This window comes from Ursus arctos, unplaced genomic scaffold, assembly GCF_023065955.2.
Source record: "Ursus arctos isolate Adak ecotype North America unplaced genomic scaffold, UrsArc2.0 scaffold_2, whole genome shotgun sequence".
In the NCBI taxonomy this organism is placed as follows: Eukaryota; Metazoa; Chordata; class Mammalia; order Carnivora; family Ursidae; genus Ursus; species Ursus arctos.
Genome location: NW_026622874.1, coordinates 2947513 through 2967304, shown reverse-complemented (window position 1 = coordinate 2967304; position 19792 = coordinate 2947513). Strand labels below are relative to the sequence as shown.

The window sequence follows — 19792 nt, the reverse complement described above, 5'->3', positions numbered from 1 at the left end:
TAAAATTTCAGTGAGTGACTTATTTCTTATTATTGATTGATACATTATGAGCCTTTATAATCTCTGTAATTATTCTACTCATTACACAACCAAGTTATATTAGAGAACAAAATTATACAGATATTCTCTTATGATTGTACTTGGTTTCTCAAAATATTTATGTCAAGCTGTTGTACTTAGTGTTTCAGTTAATTTCATTTTATGTTGGTATACTCTTGGAAAATCAGTAGAATTTTAATATTATAGAAGAGTGATTGAAAGTGAGGTTTTTAAAACAGATTCTTTTAAGAAATCTCTCACTGAATCTGGGTCTCAGAAATTAAAAATTGATATGGTCAGAAGTATTTTGAAAATAGGGGGATTCATTGTTTTATTTGACCTATATCTGATTTCCATTGTTCTTTATTATTTCATTTCATTTTTTAAAAAATTTAAAAAAAAGATTGTATTGATTGATCGATTGAGATAGAGAGAGAGGGAACGCGTGAACAGGGGCAGAGGGAGAGGAAGAATCCCAGGCTGACTCCCTGCCGAGCATGGAGCCTGACTCAGGGCTCGATCTCACAACCCAGAGATCATGACCTGAGCAGGAATCCAGAGTCGTACACTCAAGCAACTGGGCCACCCAGGCGCCCTTATTTCATTTCATTTTAAGTGAGATAGTATAAAACCGTTTTAAAATGACAATGTAAAAAAAGGTAGAACGTCTGTACCACTCTTTCGTGATGGCCCTAACAACTTGGTTAAAAAGGGTAAAATAGTGCTATCACTTCCCTAGTTCCCTAGTACTACATCCTTTATGTGTATCAGGTATCATAAGAATTGCAGAAGTTCATATTATTTTTAATATCAGACTGTGAGCATAGATATTCTGAAATAAGAATGCCTTTTTTATAATTTACAGTGTACATTTTCCTCTTTGTTCACTTTTTGAAAAATGAGCAATAGGATGAGGGGCATAGGAACTACTTGTGTTAGCTCTGCTGAGAATTGTCTTAGCTATTTTCTCTTGCCTCAGGCAGAAGGATGGTCACTTCTCGTAGTGGTAGAGTATTACTCAATATCTGCTGCACAGGGTGAAAAATCTCTTAAGGAAAGACCAGATTTATGTGCTATTCTGTGTTTCAACTACAAGATGATCTTTCAAAGGAATTTGACGAGAGGACTCAGAAGTGCCTAATCTTGGTCTGCCAAGTGGCCAGTCTCTTTAGGGTCAGGTGTGTGAAGGAGCACAGCATAAAAGGATCAACAGCCGAACGGGAGTCAGAGTTCTGCCTAATTTTTAAGTGACCAACGTAAGCCTCTCTGAGAGCAGCTACTTATCATCTCCTGACTTGGTATAAAGTATAAGCAGTACATGCTACCTTCCCATTATGTCTGGCTCCAGTTCTTGGAGTTTTGTTATTTAATGGGTGGCCATGTGGAGAAAGAGTGAAGAAGTTTCAGTGGGACCTGCAGAAATCCTGTGATTTCTCATTGCCTATCCAAAGAAGGAGCCTAATCAGTGATATAGAGGTTGGCTGGGCAAAGAGGTGAATTTCTTGAGAGGCCCCCTTTTTACTTAGTGCCCCATGGGACTTTGTTTGGTTTAGCTCTTAACATTGTAAATGTATGTGGAATTTATCTTCGTTGACCAAATGTGCTGAGAGGTCTCTTGTATTCATCTAACAATTATATATTCATATTCTTTAACCTAAATTTTGGACTACATAATTCGCCGCCTTCTTATAGTCTAGTGTGTATTTGAATACATTTATTAAGCATTTGTTATGTATGCCCATGCATCTCCTAACCTAAAACAGCCTCATTGACATGCTGGAGATTATGCGAGGGAAAGAATCAAACTATGTAAAATATTTACTTAATAAATTTGGGGGATTGGGTTTTAGAGGATTAATTTTTCTGCAGAGGATCCATGCTCTCATCTTTTATTAAAATCTTACTGTCCTTTTCCCCTTAACACCATCTAAAAGAGGGAAACATTTTGTAATGGGTTATATTTCATTTGTGAAGAGTAGATAATTACTGTGTGTATCATGCTGAACATGAGCATTTGGTATCAAAGATACTTTTCAAATTTTCTGAAGTTTTGTCAAAATAGATACGAAATCTGTTCCTGATTTTTTCACATAGGATGCTTTTACTAATATTAATTTCCTTGCAAATCCCCTTTTTTTGAGGTTGACAGTCAAACTGATAGAAGCTGTGAAATTTAAAGATAAGGCTATTACATTTTCTAAAACCTCCTTTTCTCTAAGAATTGCAGTCCTTAAGGAATGTAGTAATATTTTATAATTACATATTGCTTTTCATCTGAAAATGTCACAAAGCAATTTATAAATTCCTTTCTGATTTTTATCTCTAAGAATTCAGTTTCCATTTCTGTGATATTTAATAATAGGACACAGCAAGTATCATTTTCCAGTGCATTTAGATACAAACTGAGGAGGGTACTGTTCAAATGAAGCTTTGAGCAAAAAATAACATCATAGCTTGGTTATAAGAATGATGTCTCTCAGTTGGTTATTGCCGTGGAATAAACTACCCAAATTTAACATCTTAAAACAGTAAGGATATATTACTTCTCATGATTCTGTGGTTTGTGTAGGCACTTCTGCTGGATCTCTTAAGCATTTGCATTCAGTTAGCATACAGACTGGTCTGGAAGATCCAAGAAAGCCTTTCTCAAGTTTCTGGATTCTTGGTTCGCCTCCATGTGATCTCTTGGCATATGGGGTCTCATCATCCAGGCCCCTTGTACATGGTATCTTGCCTTACGGCATGAAGACTGGCTTTCAATTATGACTTTTCCAAGAGGGTGAAAGCATAAGCTTCCAGATTTAAAGGCTGGGTCTGGAACTGGCATAGTATCGCTTTGATCATATTCTGTGTTTAAAGCAGGACACAAGGCTAGCCCAAGAAGAGGAAAAGTTGAGTCTGCCTCTTCATGGGAGGAATGGCATGTGCATACAGGGAGTCCGGGGACTAGTGGCAGCCATTGTTGGAGACTACCTAGCACAGACAGCGTTGTGGTTATACAGTATTCCTTGGTTTTTAAAAATCGATTAATGCAAACAAAATTTCTTAATACTATCAACTATTCAAATGCCATTAACCTTGTTAACTATATTCTGTATATTTAGTGCCACATGTTTGATTTTTAGTTAAATTAATAAGTGTACTTTTTTATATTCACTGATACCTTCGCTACTTTTCTTTTGAACTGGAGATACTGTTGAATGGTTAAGACATTATAACTTGACGTTTGGAAAAATTTTCAAAATTATAGGCAGCAGATAATGTTGAAAGTGAATATAGGCATTTGTTTCTAAAATTTTTAGAAATTTACAAATATGTATATGAAGAATATTGGTGTATAGTTTTCTTGTAATGTTTTCGTCTGATTTTGATAATCAGGGTAATAATGGGCTCATAGGATAAATTGGGAAGTATTCTTTTTTCTCTTTTTCTCAACTTTCTGTAGGAGTTTATATAGAATTAGCATCAGTTCTTAAACGTTTATAGAACTCAGCAATGAAACCATCTGGCTGTAGAGTTTTCTTTGTTGAGAGTTGTTTTTTTATTTTTTTTATAATCATATATTTTTTTATTATATTATGTTAGTCACCATACAGTACATCCCTGGTTTTTGATGTAAAGTTCGATGATTCATTAGTTGCGTATAACACCCAGTGCACCATGTTGAGAGCTTTTTGACCACAAATTCAATTTTCTTAGTAGACATAGGGCTATTCATTACCTGTTTCTGTTTGAGTGAGTTTTGATAGTGTGAGGCTTTTACGGGATTTATTCATTTAATATATATTGTTGGTTTTATGGTCATAAAGCTGTTTATAATATTCCCATGTGATCATTTTAATGTCTGTAGAGTCTGTAGTGTTGTCATCTCTTTCATTCCTGACATTGGTCATTGGCGTCTTTTGTCTTTATTTTCCTGAGCAATCTGGCTAGAGGTTGATACCTTTTGTTGAACCAGCTATCCTGGTTCATAACCAGTATGTTATCCTCTACTTTTTTTTTCTTTTTAAAATTTTTAAATTGATTTCTGCTCTGATCTTTATTATTTCCTTTCTTCTCTTTCTCTTGAGTTTAATTTGCTCTTGTTCAGTTTCTTAACGTGGAAGCTGAGATCATTGATTTGAGACATTCTTGACATTTACTTCGGATGGGTGGTAAACAGGAAAAACTACAGTTATAAAATGGCAGAAAAGTCTCCACTAACTTCTGATCATCTCTAGGATAAAACCTAGATTCTTAACTTGCTATTCATAAAGCCCTCTGAACTGAATTTAAATTTAAGATGATAAACTGAGCATACCCTGTTATCTCCCCTTCTGTTTAAAAGCCCATTAAAATGGTAGTAAAGGCATTTAAAAAAGAGACAAGTCCACACAAATGAAAAGCTGAGTGGGGGGAAAAGGCATTAGTGGACAACCAATATCAAAATTATGGAAATTTGTGGAGGAACATTCATAGAGCAGGAAAAGCATGCATTAAGGGGGCTGTAGAGAGCACGTAGCAGGTCTGTTTGGCAAAATCCTGGAAATCAGCTGATGAAGGAGTGAGAAATGAAACTGAAAATAGGCAGATTAATTAGAGGCATTCTTAGACGTCCTGACTTTCTATTCTGAATTGCACCAATTGCTTTCTCAGATGTACTGCTGCTTCTTAGATTTCTACTTACTGGGGCTCCAGCATTATTTTCAACATTTCTTACACACCTATCTTTCACGTCCTAGGATTTCATCCTAATTTTGTTAGAATACATTCTCAAATAGCTTCCCTGAAAGGTACTGCTCCCTTAGATGTATTTGGAAATGTTTGTGGGGGACATTTTTGATGACTATGTTATTTGGGGATAGTGGCACTACTAAACCCTGAAAAACTTGAGTCCTTGGAAAACAGTGTGGAAGTTCCTCAAAAAATTAAAAATAGAATTATTATATGATCCAGTAAATTCCACTATTGGATACTTACCTAAAGAAAACAAAAACAGTAATTTGAAAATATACATGCACACCCCTATGTTTATTGTAGCATTATTTATAATAGCTAGGTTATGAAAGCAATCCAAGTGTTAACTGATGAATGGGTAAAGAAGAGGTGGTATATATACACAATGGAATATTACTCAGCCATAAAAAAGAACAAACCATTGCTATTTGCAATGACGTAGATGGAGCTAGAGAGTATAATACTAAGTGAAGTATCAGTCAGAGACAGACAGATACCATGTGATTTCCCTCATATGTGGAATTTAAGAAACAAAACAAATCAACAAAGAAAAAAGGAGACCAAAGAAACCAGACACTTAAATACAGAGAACTAACTGGTGGTTGCCAGAGAGAATGCAGTTGGGATGGGTGGGTGAAATAGATAAAGGGGATTAAGAGTACACTTATCTTGATGAACACTGAGAAATGTATGAAACTGTTGAATCATTATATTGTACACCTGAAACTAATATAACATTGTATGTTAACTGTACTTCAGTAAAAAAACAAAAAACAAACAAACAAAAAAACTTGAGTCCTTGAAAGTGAATGAAAATGATTCTGTTTTCCTTTTGCTCCTACACTTGACTGATCGTATGACTAGCTGAGGAATTTGAGGCTCAAAATTATTGTATCCCGTGTCTGAGAACTGCTTAAATTATTTCTAGTATCCATGATTGCTGGTGAGGCAACCATTGCCAGTCTGATTCTTATTCATTTAAGTGTGCTTAGAAATTGGTAAAATTTGCTTTTGAGTAGATACTGCAAACATATACCTATTTTTTAATAAATAAATTGCATCAAATATTTCATACTATATTTTTAAATTTGTATTTTTCAGACAATGAATGATTTTGACTATTTGAAACTGCTAGGTAAAGGCACTTTTGGGAAAGTTATTTTGGTTCGAGAGAAGGCAAGTGGGAAATACTATGCTATGAAGATTCTGAAGAAAGAAGTTATTATTGCAAAGGTAATTGATTCCTAGATTTTTGCTTATGGTATACACTCACGTGTGTTCACTACACACAACTAAAGTGTAGAAATTCCATTAAAGTAACCAAAATGTTGATTGTAGGCTGTGGTTGCAATAGTATCTGTATATCAGTATTTATTTATAACGTTAAAAATTTCAGAAGTTTAAAACATTATCTGGATGTCATATACTGAAGCTATTTTACTCCCTTGAGGAGGTAAAAATATTTGTTCTGCGTTTGTGTATTTGGGGGAATGTTTTGACTGTTTGTGACCTATGTCACTAATTATACTAGTGTTGCTCTTGGATATTTTCCCCCAACATTCTGAATTTTTTATTATTAAATAGAAAAGTAATTCAAATAGCATAGATGACTTGCACCTATAAATTATACAGCTTATATAACGATGAATGGGAAAGCATCCTTAATAGATTTGAAAATACAAGGATCATGAAACTAAAAGAAATAATAGTCTTTGAAATTCTTTCAGGAACTCTTAACCCCTACCTCCCCCGCCTCCATAACTTTATTCAGCTTAGACATACATAGATAACTAACATGTTAACGATACCCGTTCTCACTCAGAATCCTAATTCCCTCAATAGACAAATTTGATGTATTTTACAAATTGGTCCACACTCTATGTTTCATTTAATTCAGTGAATGTTACATAATATTATCGGTATACTTTATGGACTACATTAACTGTCAAACCACAGTTGACCCTTGAACAACATGGGGGTTAAGGGTGACTCCCTGCTAGTCGAAAGTCCACATGTAACTTTTGACTCTCCCCAAATTTAACTACTGTCTACTATTGACTGAAAGCCTTTACGACATGAAGAGTCAGTTAACACATATTTTGTATGTCATATGTTTTATATACTGTATTCTTACAGTGAAGTAAGTTAGAGAAAAGAAAATATAATTAAGAAAATCATAAGGAACAGAAAATACATTTATAGGACTGTACTGTATTTATAGAAAAAAATCCACGTGTAAGTGGGCCTGCACAGCTCAAACACATGTTCACGGGTCAGCTGTATCGTTTCTTCATCCGGAGTGTATTGTTCCACACACTTGGTGAAGCTGTGCTCCCCTCGTCTTTGTACATTTGTTTTCATTTCAACTCTTACACAGGTCTGTGTCTGGTATTGGAAATAACACTGACCTTGGAATCACACAGGCCTGGATTCACATCCCAGCTTTGCATCTTCCCATCTAATGACCTTTAACAGCCAGTTTTGGTGGGAGTACTGCTCCTTTAGAGACATTTGCAGTGTTTTGGGGGAGCATATTTGCTTATCACAGTGAATCAGGGGAAGAGAAACTCCTGACCATCACCAGGTGGAAGCCACGCTTGGTCAGTGTCCCGCAACAGAGCAGCCCAACAGAGCCTTGCGTTTTTCATTTGCAAAATTTCACTTGTTAAAAAGAAAAACAGTCACTTAAAGTAATGAGCCCTGGGAGTTGTATGCAACTGATGAATCACTGAATTCTACCTCTAAAACTGTTAATACAGTATATGTTAACTAAATAGAATTTAAATAGAAAGTTTTTTAAAAAGGTATTCCTGGACAGGAATGTTGAGGATTAGGATATGTAAGGTATTTAGCATAGTACCTGATACTTACTATTCATTAAACTGATGTTATCTGGGAGGTAGTATAGAGCCATTTACTAAATGGTCCCAAACAAATTACGCAACTTTTTATGCCTTTATTTCCTCATTTGCAAAATGGGGTAATATAGTGCCTATCTCATAGAGTTGTTGTCAGGATTAAATGAATGAATAAGTGTAATAGCATTTGCCGTAAATAAAATTGAATTAAGATTAAATGAAAATAAATATGTGATCGCTGTAAGTATTGGCTATGGTTATTATTACTCTTACCATCTACCGTGTGTCAAGCATCAGTAAATACCATGTCTGTTCTGTTTGTTTCTTTTGTGCGTTAGCCTCACTTGGAACATGTCTTCCCTTACTAATTAATTATACTTTCTGAGTAACTCTACAGAACTGGGTATATTTTACAAGTGATAGCATATCCAGCTTGGTGTACTATCCTTGACCACCAAGTCCATTTATCTGTTTCTTGAAAGAAAATATGTCTGCTTATAGTAAAATGATTAACACTATAATGTTTTAGAGTCTTAACAGGACCTGGGGTTTGAATCCTGATGTGCCCATTGCAGAGCCTCATCTCAGGGACTAAGTGGTGTCCATGTGCCTTAATACTGTTGACGTTAACACTGATCACTTGATTAAAGCATTGTCTACCACGTTTCTCCACTATAGAGTTATTTCCCATTGTAATTAATAACTATCTTAGGGGTGATACTCTGACACTATGCTGGTATTTTTTTTTCTTCTTAAAATTTGCCCACTCATTCTTATTTCCCTCATTCTTTATGCATTTATTCTATTCAGTCTAACTAAAGGTTTGATAATATTATCTTTTCAAAGAACCAACATTTACTTTCATTGATTTTTCTCTGTTTTTCTATTCTCTATTTTATCTTTGCTCTAATCATTATTATTTCCTTCCTTCTGCTAGATTTAGCTTTAGTTTATTCTTTCCTTACTTCCTGAAGTTGTAAAGTTAGGTTGTGGATTGGAGATCCTTTTCTTTTCTTTCCTTTTCTTTTCTTTTATTTTTTTTTCTTTTTTCTTTTCTTTTCTTTCTTTCTTTTTGTGAGAGAGAGTGTATGCAAGTTGGGGCGGAGGGGCAGAGGGAGAGGGAGAGAATCTTAAGCAGGTTCCGTGCTCAGCACAAGCCCGACACGGAACTTGATACCAGGACCCTGAGATCATGACCTGAGATGAAATCAAGAGTCGGCTGCTTAATCAGCTGAGCCACGCAGGTGCCCCAAGATCTTTCTTCTTTTTAAATGTAAGCATCTGTGGCTATAATTTCCCACTTAGCACTGCTTTTGATGTATCCCATAAATTTTGATATATTAGATTTTTCTTTTCATTCTTCTCTCAGTATTTTCTAATTTAATTTCCCTTGTGATTTCTCCTTTGAGCCATTGATTAAGACTATTTTAATTTCTATAAATTTGTAAATTTTCCAGTTTTCTTTCCGTTTCTGATTTCAAACTTTATCCCATTGCTGGTAGAGAAGATACTTGGTATGATATCTATCTTTTTAAATCTACTGAGACTTAATTTGTGGCCTAACATATGGTGTATCCTGGAGAATTTTCCACATGTACTTGAAAAGAATGTGTAATCTGTTGCTGGGTAAAATGTTCTGTGTGTGTTTGTTAGATCTAGTTGGTTTATTGTGTTAAGTCCTCTATTTCCTTACTTCTGTCTGGCTGTTCTGTCATTATTGTGTGTAGGGTAGTGAAGTCTCCAACTATTAGTGTAGAACTATTTCTCATTTTAATTGTCTTATTTTTGCTTCATGCATTTTGTTGGTTTGTTGTTAGGTACATAAATGTTTATAATTGTTATTTGTTGCTGGATTGAACCTTTTATTTAAATACATAATGTCATTTTTTGTCTTTTGCAACTTAAAAAATTTTTTGTCTGATAATGAAATAGCCACCCCTGCTCTCTTTTGGTTATGTTTGTAAGAAATATTCCATCCTTTCATTTCAACATATTTGTGTCTTTGGCTATAAAGTAAGTCATATTTTGGTCATTTTGTTGTTAAATCCATTCTGCCATCTCCTATCTTCTGATTGGAGGGATTAATCCATTTACATTAAAATACTTGAAGGAATTCTGTCACTTTGCTATTTTTTTCATATGCTTTTTACTTTCTTTGTCCCTCATGGTCTGCATTATGCACTGTCTTATGTTTAGTTGATTTTTTTTCCAGTGAAACATTTTAATTCCCCTCTCATTTCCTTCTCTGTATATTCTATAGCTATTTTCTGTGTGGTTACCATGGGGATTACATTTAACATCCTAAAATTATAACACTCTAATTTGAATTTATACCACCTTAACTTCAATAAGATACAAAAACTGCTTCTCTGCTGCTATGCTACTCTAGTCAACCCTTTTAAGTTATTGATGTTATAAATTACATCTTTATTCTTTTTGGAGCAATTGTAAATGGGATTGTTAATTTCTTTTTCTACTTTTTTATTGGTGTATAGAAATCCAAGAAATTTCTGCATATTAATTTTGTAACCTGCAACTTCACTGAATTAATTAATCTGCTGTGGTGGTTTTTTGGTGGAGATTTTAGGTTTTTCTATATATAGTACCATGTCACTGCAAATAGTGACAGTTTTACTTCTTTTTTACTTACTTGGATGCCTTTAATTTGTTTTTCTTGTTTTATTACTATGGCCTGGACTTCCAGTACTATGTTGATTAAAAGTGATGAGGGTAAGACACCCTTGTCTTGTTCCTGATCTTAGAAGAAAGGCTGTCAGTTTTTTACCATTATGGTATTAGCTGTGGGTTTTTCATATATGGCCTTTATTATGTTGAGGTATGTTCCCTCTAAACCTACTTTGTTGAGAGTTTCTATCATGAATGGATGTTGTATTTTGTGAAATGCTTTTTCTGCATCTGTTGATATGATCATATAGTTTTTATCCTATCTCTTGTAGATGTGATATATCATATTGATCGATTTGCAAATATCAAACTACCCTTGCATCTGGAATAAATACTTGGTTGTGGTGAATGATTTTTTTAATGTACTGTTGAATTTGGTTTGCTGGTTTGCTATTTTGTTAAGGATTTTTGCATCCATGTTCATCAGAGATATTGGTCTATAATCTTTTTTGGAATATCTTAGAATAATGAGTATTAATTCTTTAAATGTTTGGTGGGAGTCACCTGTGAAGTCCAGCCAAAAGTCCTGGACTTTTGTTTGTTGGGAGTTTTTGGTTATTGATTCAGTTTCATTTCTAGAAATTGATCAGTTCAGATTCTCTATTTCTTCCTGATTCAGTTGGAAGATTATGTTTCTAGGAATTTATCCATTTCTTTTAGGTTATCCCATTTGTTGGCATAATTTTTTATACAATTCTTTTATAATCCTTTGTATTTCTGTGGTGTTGATTGTATTTCTCCTCCTTTATTTCTGCTTTTATTCAAAACCTTTCTTTTCTTGATGGATCTAGATAAAGGTTTATCATTTTTGTTGATATTTTCAGAGAACCAGCTCCTGGTCTAATTGATTTTTTCAATTTTTTAAAATCTCTATTTCACTTATTTCTACTGTAATAATTATTACTTCGTTCCTTCTACTAGCTTTGGGATTAATTTGTTTTTCTTTTTCTAGCTCATTTAGGTATAAAGTTAGGTTGTTAATTTTAGACTTTAAGTTTTTTTTTTTTAAAGATTTTATTTATTTATTTGAGAGAGAGAGAATGCTGTGGATGTGGATGAGCCAGGGGGAAAGGAGGGGCAGAGGGAGAGGGAGAAACAGACACGCCGCTGAGCAGGGAGCCCAGTGTGGGGCTCGATCCCAGGACCCTGAGATCATGACCCGAGCCAGCGCTTAACCAACTGAGCAAGCTAAGTGCCCCAAGATTTTTCTTGTTTCTTGTGGTAGGCCTGTATTGCTATAAAATTCCTTCTTAGAATTGCTTTTGGTATGTCTCCAAATTCTGGATCATGTGTTTTCATCTGTTTCCACATGTTTTTTAATTTGTTCTTTGATTTCTTGGCTTGCCCATTCATGTTGTTTAGCCTCCACCTGTTGTTTCCAGATTTTGTCTTGTGGTTTTGTATCACTGTGGTCAGAAAAGATGGATGATATGATTTGTCTTCTTAAGTTTATTGAGACTTGTTTTGTGGCCTAACGTGTGATCTATCCTGGAGAATGTTCCATGTGCACATGAATAGAATGTTTATTCTCTTGCTTTTGGCTGAAATGTTCTATATATGTCTATTAGGTCCATCTGGTCTAATGTGTTATTGAAAGCCACTGTTTCCTGGTTGATTTTTTTGTCTGCATGATCTATCCATTGATTTAAGTGGGATGTTAAAGTCCTCTCCTTTGTGTTACTGTCAATTTCTGCCTTGACATCTGTTAGTAATTGCTTTATGTAATTTACACTTAAAATTTCTGTAATTTACAATTATGATATCCTCTTGTTGAATTAATCTCTTTATCATTGTGTGATGCCCTTTTTTTTGTCTCTTCCTACAGTCTTTGTTTTTAAAGTCTAAATTTTCTGATATAAGTATTCCTAACCTGACTTTTTTTTTCACTTCCATTTGCATGGTATATGTTTTTCCAGCCCTTCCCTTTCAGTCTGTATGTGTCTTTAGGTCTGAAGTGTGTTTCTTACTGGCAGAATAAAGATGGTTCTTGCTCTTTATCCATTCAGTTGCCCTTTATCTTTTGCTTGGAGCATTTAGTCCATTTACATTTAAAGTAATTATTGATTGGCATATATGTATTACCATTTTTTAAAGTTGTTTTCTGGTTGTTTCTGTAGTTCTTCTCTGTTCCTTTCTTTTTCTGTTGATCTTGTCCCTTGTGGTTTGATGGCTTTCTTTAGTGTTATGCTTGGATCCCTTGCTCTTTATGTTTTGTGTATCTGTTACAGGTCTTTGATTTGTGGTTACCATTAGGTTTGTGTATAACATGTTTATAGCAGTCTATATTAAGTTGATTATTAAGTTCAAACACATTTTAAAAGCACTAAATTTTTATTCCTCTTCTGTGTTTTATGTATATGATGTCATATTTTACATCTTTTGATTTTGTGTATCCCTTGACTGGTACAATTTTTTTAGATATAATTGATTTTACTACTTTTGTGCTTTAACCTACATACTGGCTTTATAAGTGATTAATCTATTACTTTTATTGTATGTTTGCTTGTAACTGTGAAATTGTTTCCTTTCATAATTTTCTTACTCCTGATTATGGCCTTTTCTTTTCCACTCAATTCCCTTTAACATTCCTTGTAATACTTGCTTAGTGGTAATGAACTCCTTTAACTTTTGTCTGGGAATCTCTTTTATTTCTCATTCTATTCTGAATGATAACCTTGCTGGGTAGAGTATTCTTGGTTACAGATTTTTACTTTATAACATTTTGAAGATACCATGCCACTCTCTTCTGGCCTACAGAGTTTCTGCTAAAAAATCGGCTGATAACCTAATGGGGTTTCCATTGTATATAACTTTTTTCTCCTGCTGCTTTTAAAATTCTTTGTCATTACTTTTGACATTTTAATTACCATGTGTCTTGGTGTGGACCTCTTAGGGTTGATTTTGTTGGAGTTCCTCTGTGCTTTGTAGATCTGTATGTCTGTGTTCTTCCCCAGATTAGGGAACATTTCAGCTCTTATTTCTTCAAGTAAGTTTTCTGCCCCCTTTTCTCCCTCTTTTCTTTCTGGGATCCCTGTAATGTGAATATTATTATGCTTGTTGGAGTTGCTGAGCTCCCTTGGCCTGTTCTCACTTTTCATTGTTATTTTTTCTCCTTGCTTCTTGGCTGGTTTCTTTCCATTACCATCTTCCAGATTGCTGGTCTATTCTTCTGCACTTTCTAATCTGCTATTGATTTCCTCTAGTGTATTTTTTTTATTTCAGTTATTGACTTTTTCATCTTTGGTTCTTATGTTTTCTCTTTTTGTTGAGGTTCTCACTGAGGTCCTCTACTCTTTCCTCAAGTCCAGTGAATATCTTTATGATTATTACTTTGAATTCTTTATCAGGCATATTGCTTTTATCCATTTTATTTATCCCTTTTGTTTTGATTTTTGTCTTGTTCTTTCATTTGGAACATACTCCTCAGTCTCCGTATTTTGTCTAACTTTCTGTGTTTGTTTCTGTGTATTAGGGAGGTCATCTACATCTCCTGGTTTTGAGAATAGTGGCCTCGTGTAAAAGAGGTCCTGGCATGCCCTGTAGCACAATGCCCCTGGTCACTAGAACAAGGTGTTCCAGGGGTGTCTCCTTTGTGGACTGTGTGTGCCCTACTATTGTGGCTGAACCGTGTTTGCCTTCAGTTCAGTCGGCGGCAATGGCCTGCTTTCCCTGCACGGTTGAGGTGCCTGCCAGAGGCCAGTGGGATCTCATCGGTGGGAGGAGTCAGCAGTGAGGCTAGCTGTCTGCACTTAGTCTCTCTGCCACAGTTGCAGGCATACCAAATGGCAGGGCTTTTTTCTCTGCGCTGCCAGCTAAAAGGCTCTGCTGCTCAAACTGTGGGTGTGCTAATTGTGTGGGTTATTTCCCCCCTCCCCCTACGACAGGAGTCACTTTGGAGTGACGCCGGTCCCTGTCTTCGAGGGAACACCAGGGCAGGGCACTGTGGTTAGCCAGGTAGGTAGAGAGTGCTCGTTCTGGCTCCCCCAGGTGTCCAGCTATCTAGGCTGGGGAAGGGGAAGAGAAATGGTGCCCACAGCACTTTGGTTCTTGGGGAAGCGTCCTGAAGATCCCTGCCCTCCAGCACGTGTTCTGAGGTTAGTAACTAAATCTCCCCCATGTCTCCCCCAGCTCCTTTTCAAACTGTTGCTTCTTTGCTATATCTCCACTGAGTTATTTATTAGGCTGGCTCTTGAAGGGTGGGGAAACCCACTGATTTTTAATGTACCTGGAGTTCAGCTCCACTGACTTTAAAAGCTGCTAAAGTTAAGCCCCATTGGTTTTCAAAGCCAGATGCTCTTGGGATTTGTCTTCCTGGGGCAGGTGCCCTGTGTCCCATCCTCTCATTTCTCTGTGCTTGTTGCTGTCTCTTCTGTTGGCTGTGAGTCTTGCCAGGAATTTGGTTCCCAACTGCATCTCTACCCCTCCTACTTTTTCCACGTGGCTTTCTCTCTATAATTCACTATGGAAAGTCTGCTCTGGGAGTCTGCAGGTTGTTTTCAGTTAGTTGCACCAGCGTAGCTGTTGTCTAGGTATGTCCATGGACCAGGTGATCTCGGGATTCTCCTGCTCTGCCATCTTCCTCACCACCCCCTGAAATGTACTTCTAAATAAGACTTGAAGGTCAGAATGACCCCTTCTCCTGCTCTGCCATCTTCCTGACCACCCCCTGAAATGTACTTCTAAATAAGACTTGAAGGTCAGAATGACCCCTTGACCCATGGGCTGCAGAATGGATGTTGTGTTAGCTAGCGGGCATGAAAACAACACTAACCTCGTTGCCCATCTCCGTCAGAGCTTTTATGTTATAGAGACGACTTCCTTTCTTAAACCTCGTGAACCAACCTCTGCCAGCTTCAGACTCTTCTGCGGCTCCCTCACCTCTCTGAGCCTTCTCAGAGTTGAAGAGAGTCAGGGCTTTGCTCTGGGTTAGGCTTTGGCTTAAGGGAATGTTGTGGCTATTTGATCTTCTATCCAGACCACAGAAATGTTCTCCACGTGAGCAGTAAGGCTGTTCCGCTTTCTTATCACTAATGCGTTCACTGGAGTAGCACCTCTCATTTCCTTCTAGAACTTTCCCTTTGCTTTCACGGCTTGCCTCACTGCTTGGTGCAAGAGGCCTAGCTTCCAGCCTCTCAGCTTCAACACACCTGTCCCACTCAGTGTAATCACATCTAGCTTTTGATTTAAAGTTAGAGATTACACATCTTCTCTTGAACACTTAGAGGCCATTACAGGGTTATTAATTGGTTTGAATATTAATTTCAGTATTGTGTGTCTCAAGGAATAGGGAGACCCAGGGGGAGGGGGCCTGGAGACTGGCCAGTGAGGAGAGCATTCAGAACACACACAACATTCTTCGATTAAGTTCGCTTTCTTATATGGGCGTGGTTCATGGCACTGCAAAATAATTAATAGTAACATCCAAGCTCACTGATCAGAGATCACCATAAAAAAACTAATGGTAATGAAAAAGTTTGAATATTGTAAGAATTACCGAAATGTGACACAAAGACACAAAGTCAGCAGCAAGTGCTGTTGGAAAAATGGTGCTGATAGAGTTGCTTGCTTCAGGCTTGCCGCCTTCAATTTGTAAAAAACACATTATCTGCAAAGTGCAATAAAGTGAAGCAAAAAAATGAGGTATGCCTGTACAGCATTTTTAACTCACTTTGATTAGATCAGCTGAGTCAATCTAATCCTGCTCATATCCTCAGCCATACAGAGTGATTGGGTATAGTGTTTATGTCATCAGGATAAAAATAGAACTGCCCTTCTTACAATGTTACTGAGTCATCTGGCTTTCGTAGGCTAGGTTCCCAGTTGTGGCAGCTGGCACCCTCTTTTCTTGGACATTTCTGGGGTCAGAATGGAGTAGTCAAATTGCTTTTCCGTTCTCTACCTCAGACTCTTAAAGTGTGCCAGCCTATTTGCTAATTCACATAGTAGAATCTATTTTCAGCTTTCCCATTCAACAAGGGAACCCGTGTTCTATTAATCTACCTCGTTAGTCATTTAAGAATATGAACAGAGTACTGAGGATCACCACACAGATGAGAAAAATCTAAAGACAGAATAAAAAAGAATGAAGAAGAACAAAAGAATAGTTGATCCTAGTGAAAACAGAGACAAAACAGAGAACTGAAGATATCCACAATCTCTAATTAGTATTTGTAGAGAAGTAGGAAAAAATGTATTACAAAACAAAAATAGGCTGAAAAAGAAATAGAGCACAAGAAAGAGTAATTGTAAATTTAATGCATGATTGCTAAAATAAAACATTTAATATAAGGATTGTAAGCAAATTTGGGGGAATATCTGAGAATGAAGAGCCAAAAATATGGCAGTGGAAAATACTGGAAGAATAGTTAGGACATGAAGGCTTAATCAAGGGCATTCGGCATGTATAAGAATTTAAGGGAGAAGGGTTCAGAACTAATCAAAGAAAATAAAATGTATCATAGCTGAAGAAGTCTCCAGATTGAAAGCGTCTACTGAGCACTAAGCCAAAGGAAAGAAAACTGGGACCCCTGGCTGGCTCAGTCAGTGGAGTGTGTGACTCCTGGTCTCAGGGTCGTGAGTTTGAGCCCCACACTAGGTGTAGAGATTACTTAAAAATAAAATCTGGGGGAAAAAGAAAAGAAAAGAAAATGGACCCTACACACCCTTTTACATCTTCAGGAAAGTTTTGAATCTTAAAGCTAAAAAGATCACCTTACAAGCTTTCAGAAAGCAAGGAACAGACTAACTCCCAATAAAGGAATGAAAATAAAATTGTGTTGTACTTAATTTAGCAAAATTTAAAAGGAAATCTAATAGAGATGGAGTGCATGAAGCAATAGAATTAACACTCAGTGTGAGTGATAAGAACTCTCAAGGTGACATTTGTAGAAATAGTTGGTCGGTCCACAGTAGATTATTTGCCTAAGGTCGATTCTAATAGTAAAGAAGGAGGACAAAGGATGTAGGACCTTCAAGAAAAAACAAATATTTGCTCAAGAAAGACATAGTCCAAGTGTGAAGCTGCGTGAAGTATGGAATGATCGTGAGCAGTGGAGGTAGTATCAGAAGGTATCAAAAAGTTGGCCCAGACACACGAAGCACTGTCCCTGGAGGGGCTCAGGATTATTGATGAAGAGTAACCTTTCCGTTTTTACTCATTAACCACACTATTTGATTCTGCCATAAATGATATTTACTTACTTTCATAATACTGCAAACACTACACTGGTGTTCGGTTTTCGGAATTAATCCATAGACAAAGCACACAGGACTTAATTACAGTTACAGGATAGGCTGAAAATGTTCTAAGCCAGGCAGGGTGAAAGAAATGGTACAGTTGATGGATGACAGCTGAGAACACGCTACTCTTACACAGGAAGTGTGGTTCTCAGGGCAGAGCCACAGATGGGCCCAGAGGCAGAGGCTGCAGGGGCCACCGTGGGCCTGGAGAGCAGAAATGGGAATACAGAGAATGTGGCAAACCTTGGGATCAAAGGAATCTCCTCTGCTGAACTTGTTTGAGATGCGTGATCCCTGTATCCCTTCCCATTTCTCCGTTTCAGAATGGGAATGTCTGTCCTATGCCTGTCACACCGTTGTATTTCGGAAGCAGATTATCTTGTTTTCTGGGTTAAGAGAGCCACAGACGTAGATGAATTTTGCCCCATGATGGACCACACCTGCCATCTCTCTCATATGTGACTTCACGATTTAGAGGATGAGATTTGAAACTTTGGAGCTGATGTTGTTTAAATGAGAGTTTAGCCTGAAGGTAGTGTGAGTCAAGACTTTTGGAGATGTTGGGATGCTTGAAAGTGTTTTGCATGTGAGAAATAAGTGAATTTGGGGCACCAGGGATTGAACTGTAGTGGGTTGAATATTGAACCCTGGAACATATTTCCACATCTTAATTCCTGGAACCTGTTAATGTGACCTTGTTTGGAAAAGGGGTGTTTGCAGATATAATTAAGTGAAGAATCTTGAGATAAGGAGATGGTCCTCAATTATCTGAGTGGGCCCTACATCCAGTGACAGGTGTCATTGAAGTAAGGCAGAGGGAGGTTTGATCCGCACAGTGAGCAGAGATTGGAGTCATGGGGCTCCAAGTCAAGGAGCTGCTGGAAGCTCCCAGAAGGTGGAGGAACGTCATGGAATGGATTCTTCCCCCAGAGCCTCCGAAGGGAGCTTAGCTCCCAATCTCGATTTTGGACTTCTAGTCTCCAGCAGTGTGAGAGAATACATTTTTGTTGTTTCAAGCCACCACTTTGTGATAATTTGTCACAGCAGTCACATGAAACAAACATAGACAAATACCCAGAGAGATAAACGAACTTTCCCAGTTTGGGTCAGTGTGTGCTGAACCAGATTGCCTGTGGTACCGGAAGTCTACCACACACCTCTCCCTCAGTCCAGCACCACTCATAGGGCAAGTTCCAGTTACAGAACAAGTGAGCTGTCTTGACCATTAGGCAACACAGCTGCATTCACTGTCAGCCCCACTTTTCCTGGAGGGGGTGAAGACACAGTCCGTCCCCTCAGGCTCTTAGGAATTCCAGCATTACATATATAGTTACAGTTTCTTGCTGAGGGGTGAGCCCTGCTTCTAGCGCTCATAGTGGTAGCCCTGGTCCCAGGGTCACCACATCAGGTAGGAAGAAAGAAAGTTGTGGTGATGTGGGGACAAATTTCAGAGTCATAACACCATCCTCTCCTACCCCCTGTTCCCCATGTCCTCCAGAAAAGTGGAGGACTCTATCAGGCGCCCCCCCCCCCCTTCAGCCTTCTTCACATTCAGTGTGAGCACACTTGTGAAGGCATGGACTCCGTGAGGGGTTCTTCATGTCTTTATCTCCTCCCATTTTAGATAACAGATGTTACAGTTGCCCATTCCAGTCCTTTATCAGCCTCTTACATACCCTGTCCATTTGATGTGATACCTCTTTGCCCATTGTTGGTTGCTGTGCCCTGTAAAGTATGTTTCTTGGTCTGATGACACGTAACTTGGTGGCCCAAATTGGTACGGTATCTTCTGTTCTAGTCTTGTTCATAGTGTTTTGAATTTTTGTCTACCACCAAGTATGCAGAACCCAGTTCTGAGTAAGTCTCTGTCCCTGTCAGGTCCCATGGATAGCCTTGGGGAATACTGGTGGTGGTCCACTGTAGTGTACTTGCCAACTGTATGCAGCAGGGGGGCTTCCCCCTGGGGAATCTGCCCTCTAGGCTTCTGCTCTGTTGGGCAGACGGGATGGTTCTTATTGGCAATTTGTGTCTCAGGGGGTGCAGAGGGATATGTTGATTGTCAGCCTAACTGTGCATTGCCCCTAGCTTGCTTTGACTTTTGGAGTCTTTTTTGGTTACATACAAATTTGGGGTAGTTATTTCTATTTCTGTGGAAAAAGACTGTTGGAATTTTGATAGGGATTGCATTGAATCTGTATAATATCACTGACATTTTCACGATATTAGTGTTTCCAGTCTAAGAACATGGGGCATAT

General features: G+C 37.5%; 1 protein-coding gene across 6 annotated transcripts in view; it reads left to right on the top strand.

The window, feature by feature from the left end:
* The window catches only part of AKT3 (AKT serine/threonine kinase 3), a 304406-nt gene that overhangs the window by 175736 nt on the left and 108878 nt on the right, over positions 1-19792 (top strand). For 4 of the 6 annotated variants that reach the window (XM_026509582.4, XM_026509579.4, XM_048225159.2 and 1 more), the window contains one exon: positions 5857-5988. The exons of the other annotated variants lie outside the window; for them this stretch is intronic. In XM_026509582.4, the coding sequence (XP_026365367.1) occupies positions 5857-5988 (132 nt within the window). The remainder of the gene's footprint in view (positions 1-5856; positions 5989-19792) is intronic. 6 annotated transcript variants of the gene reach the window in all.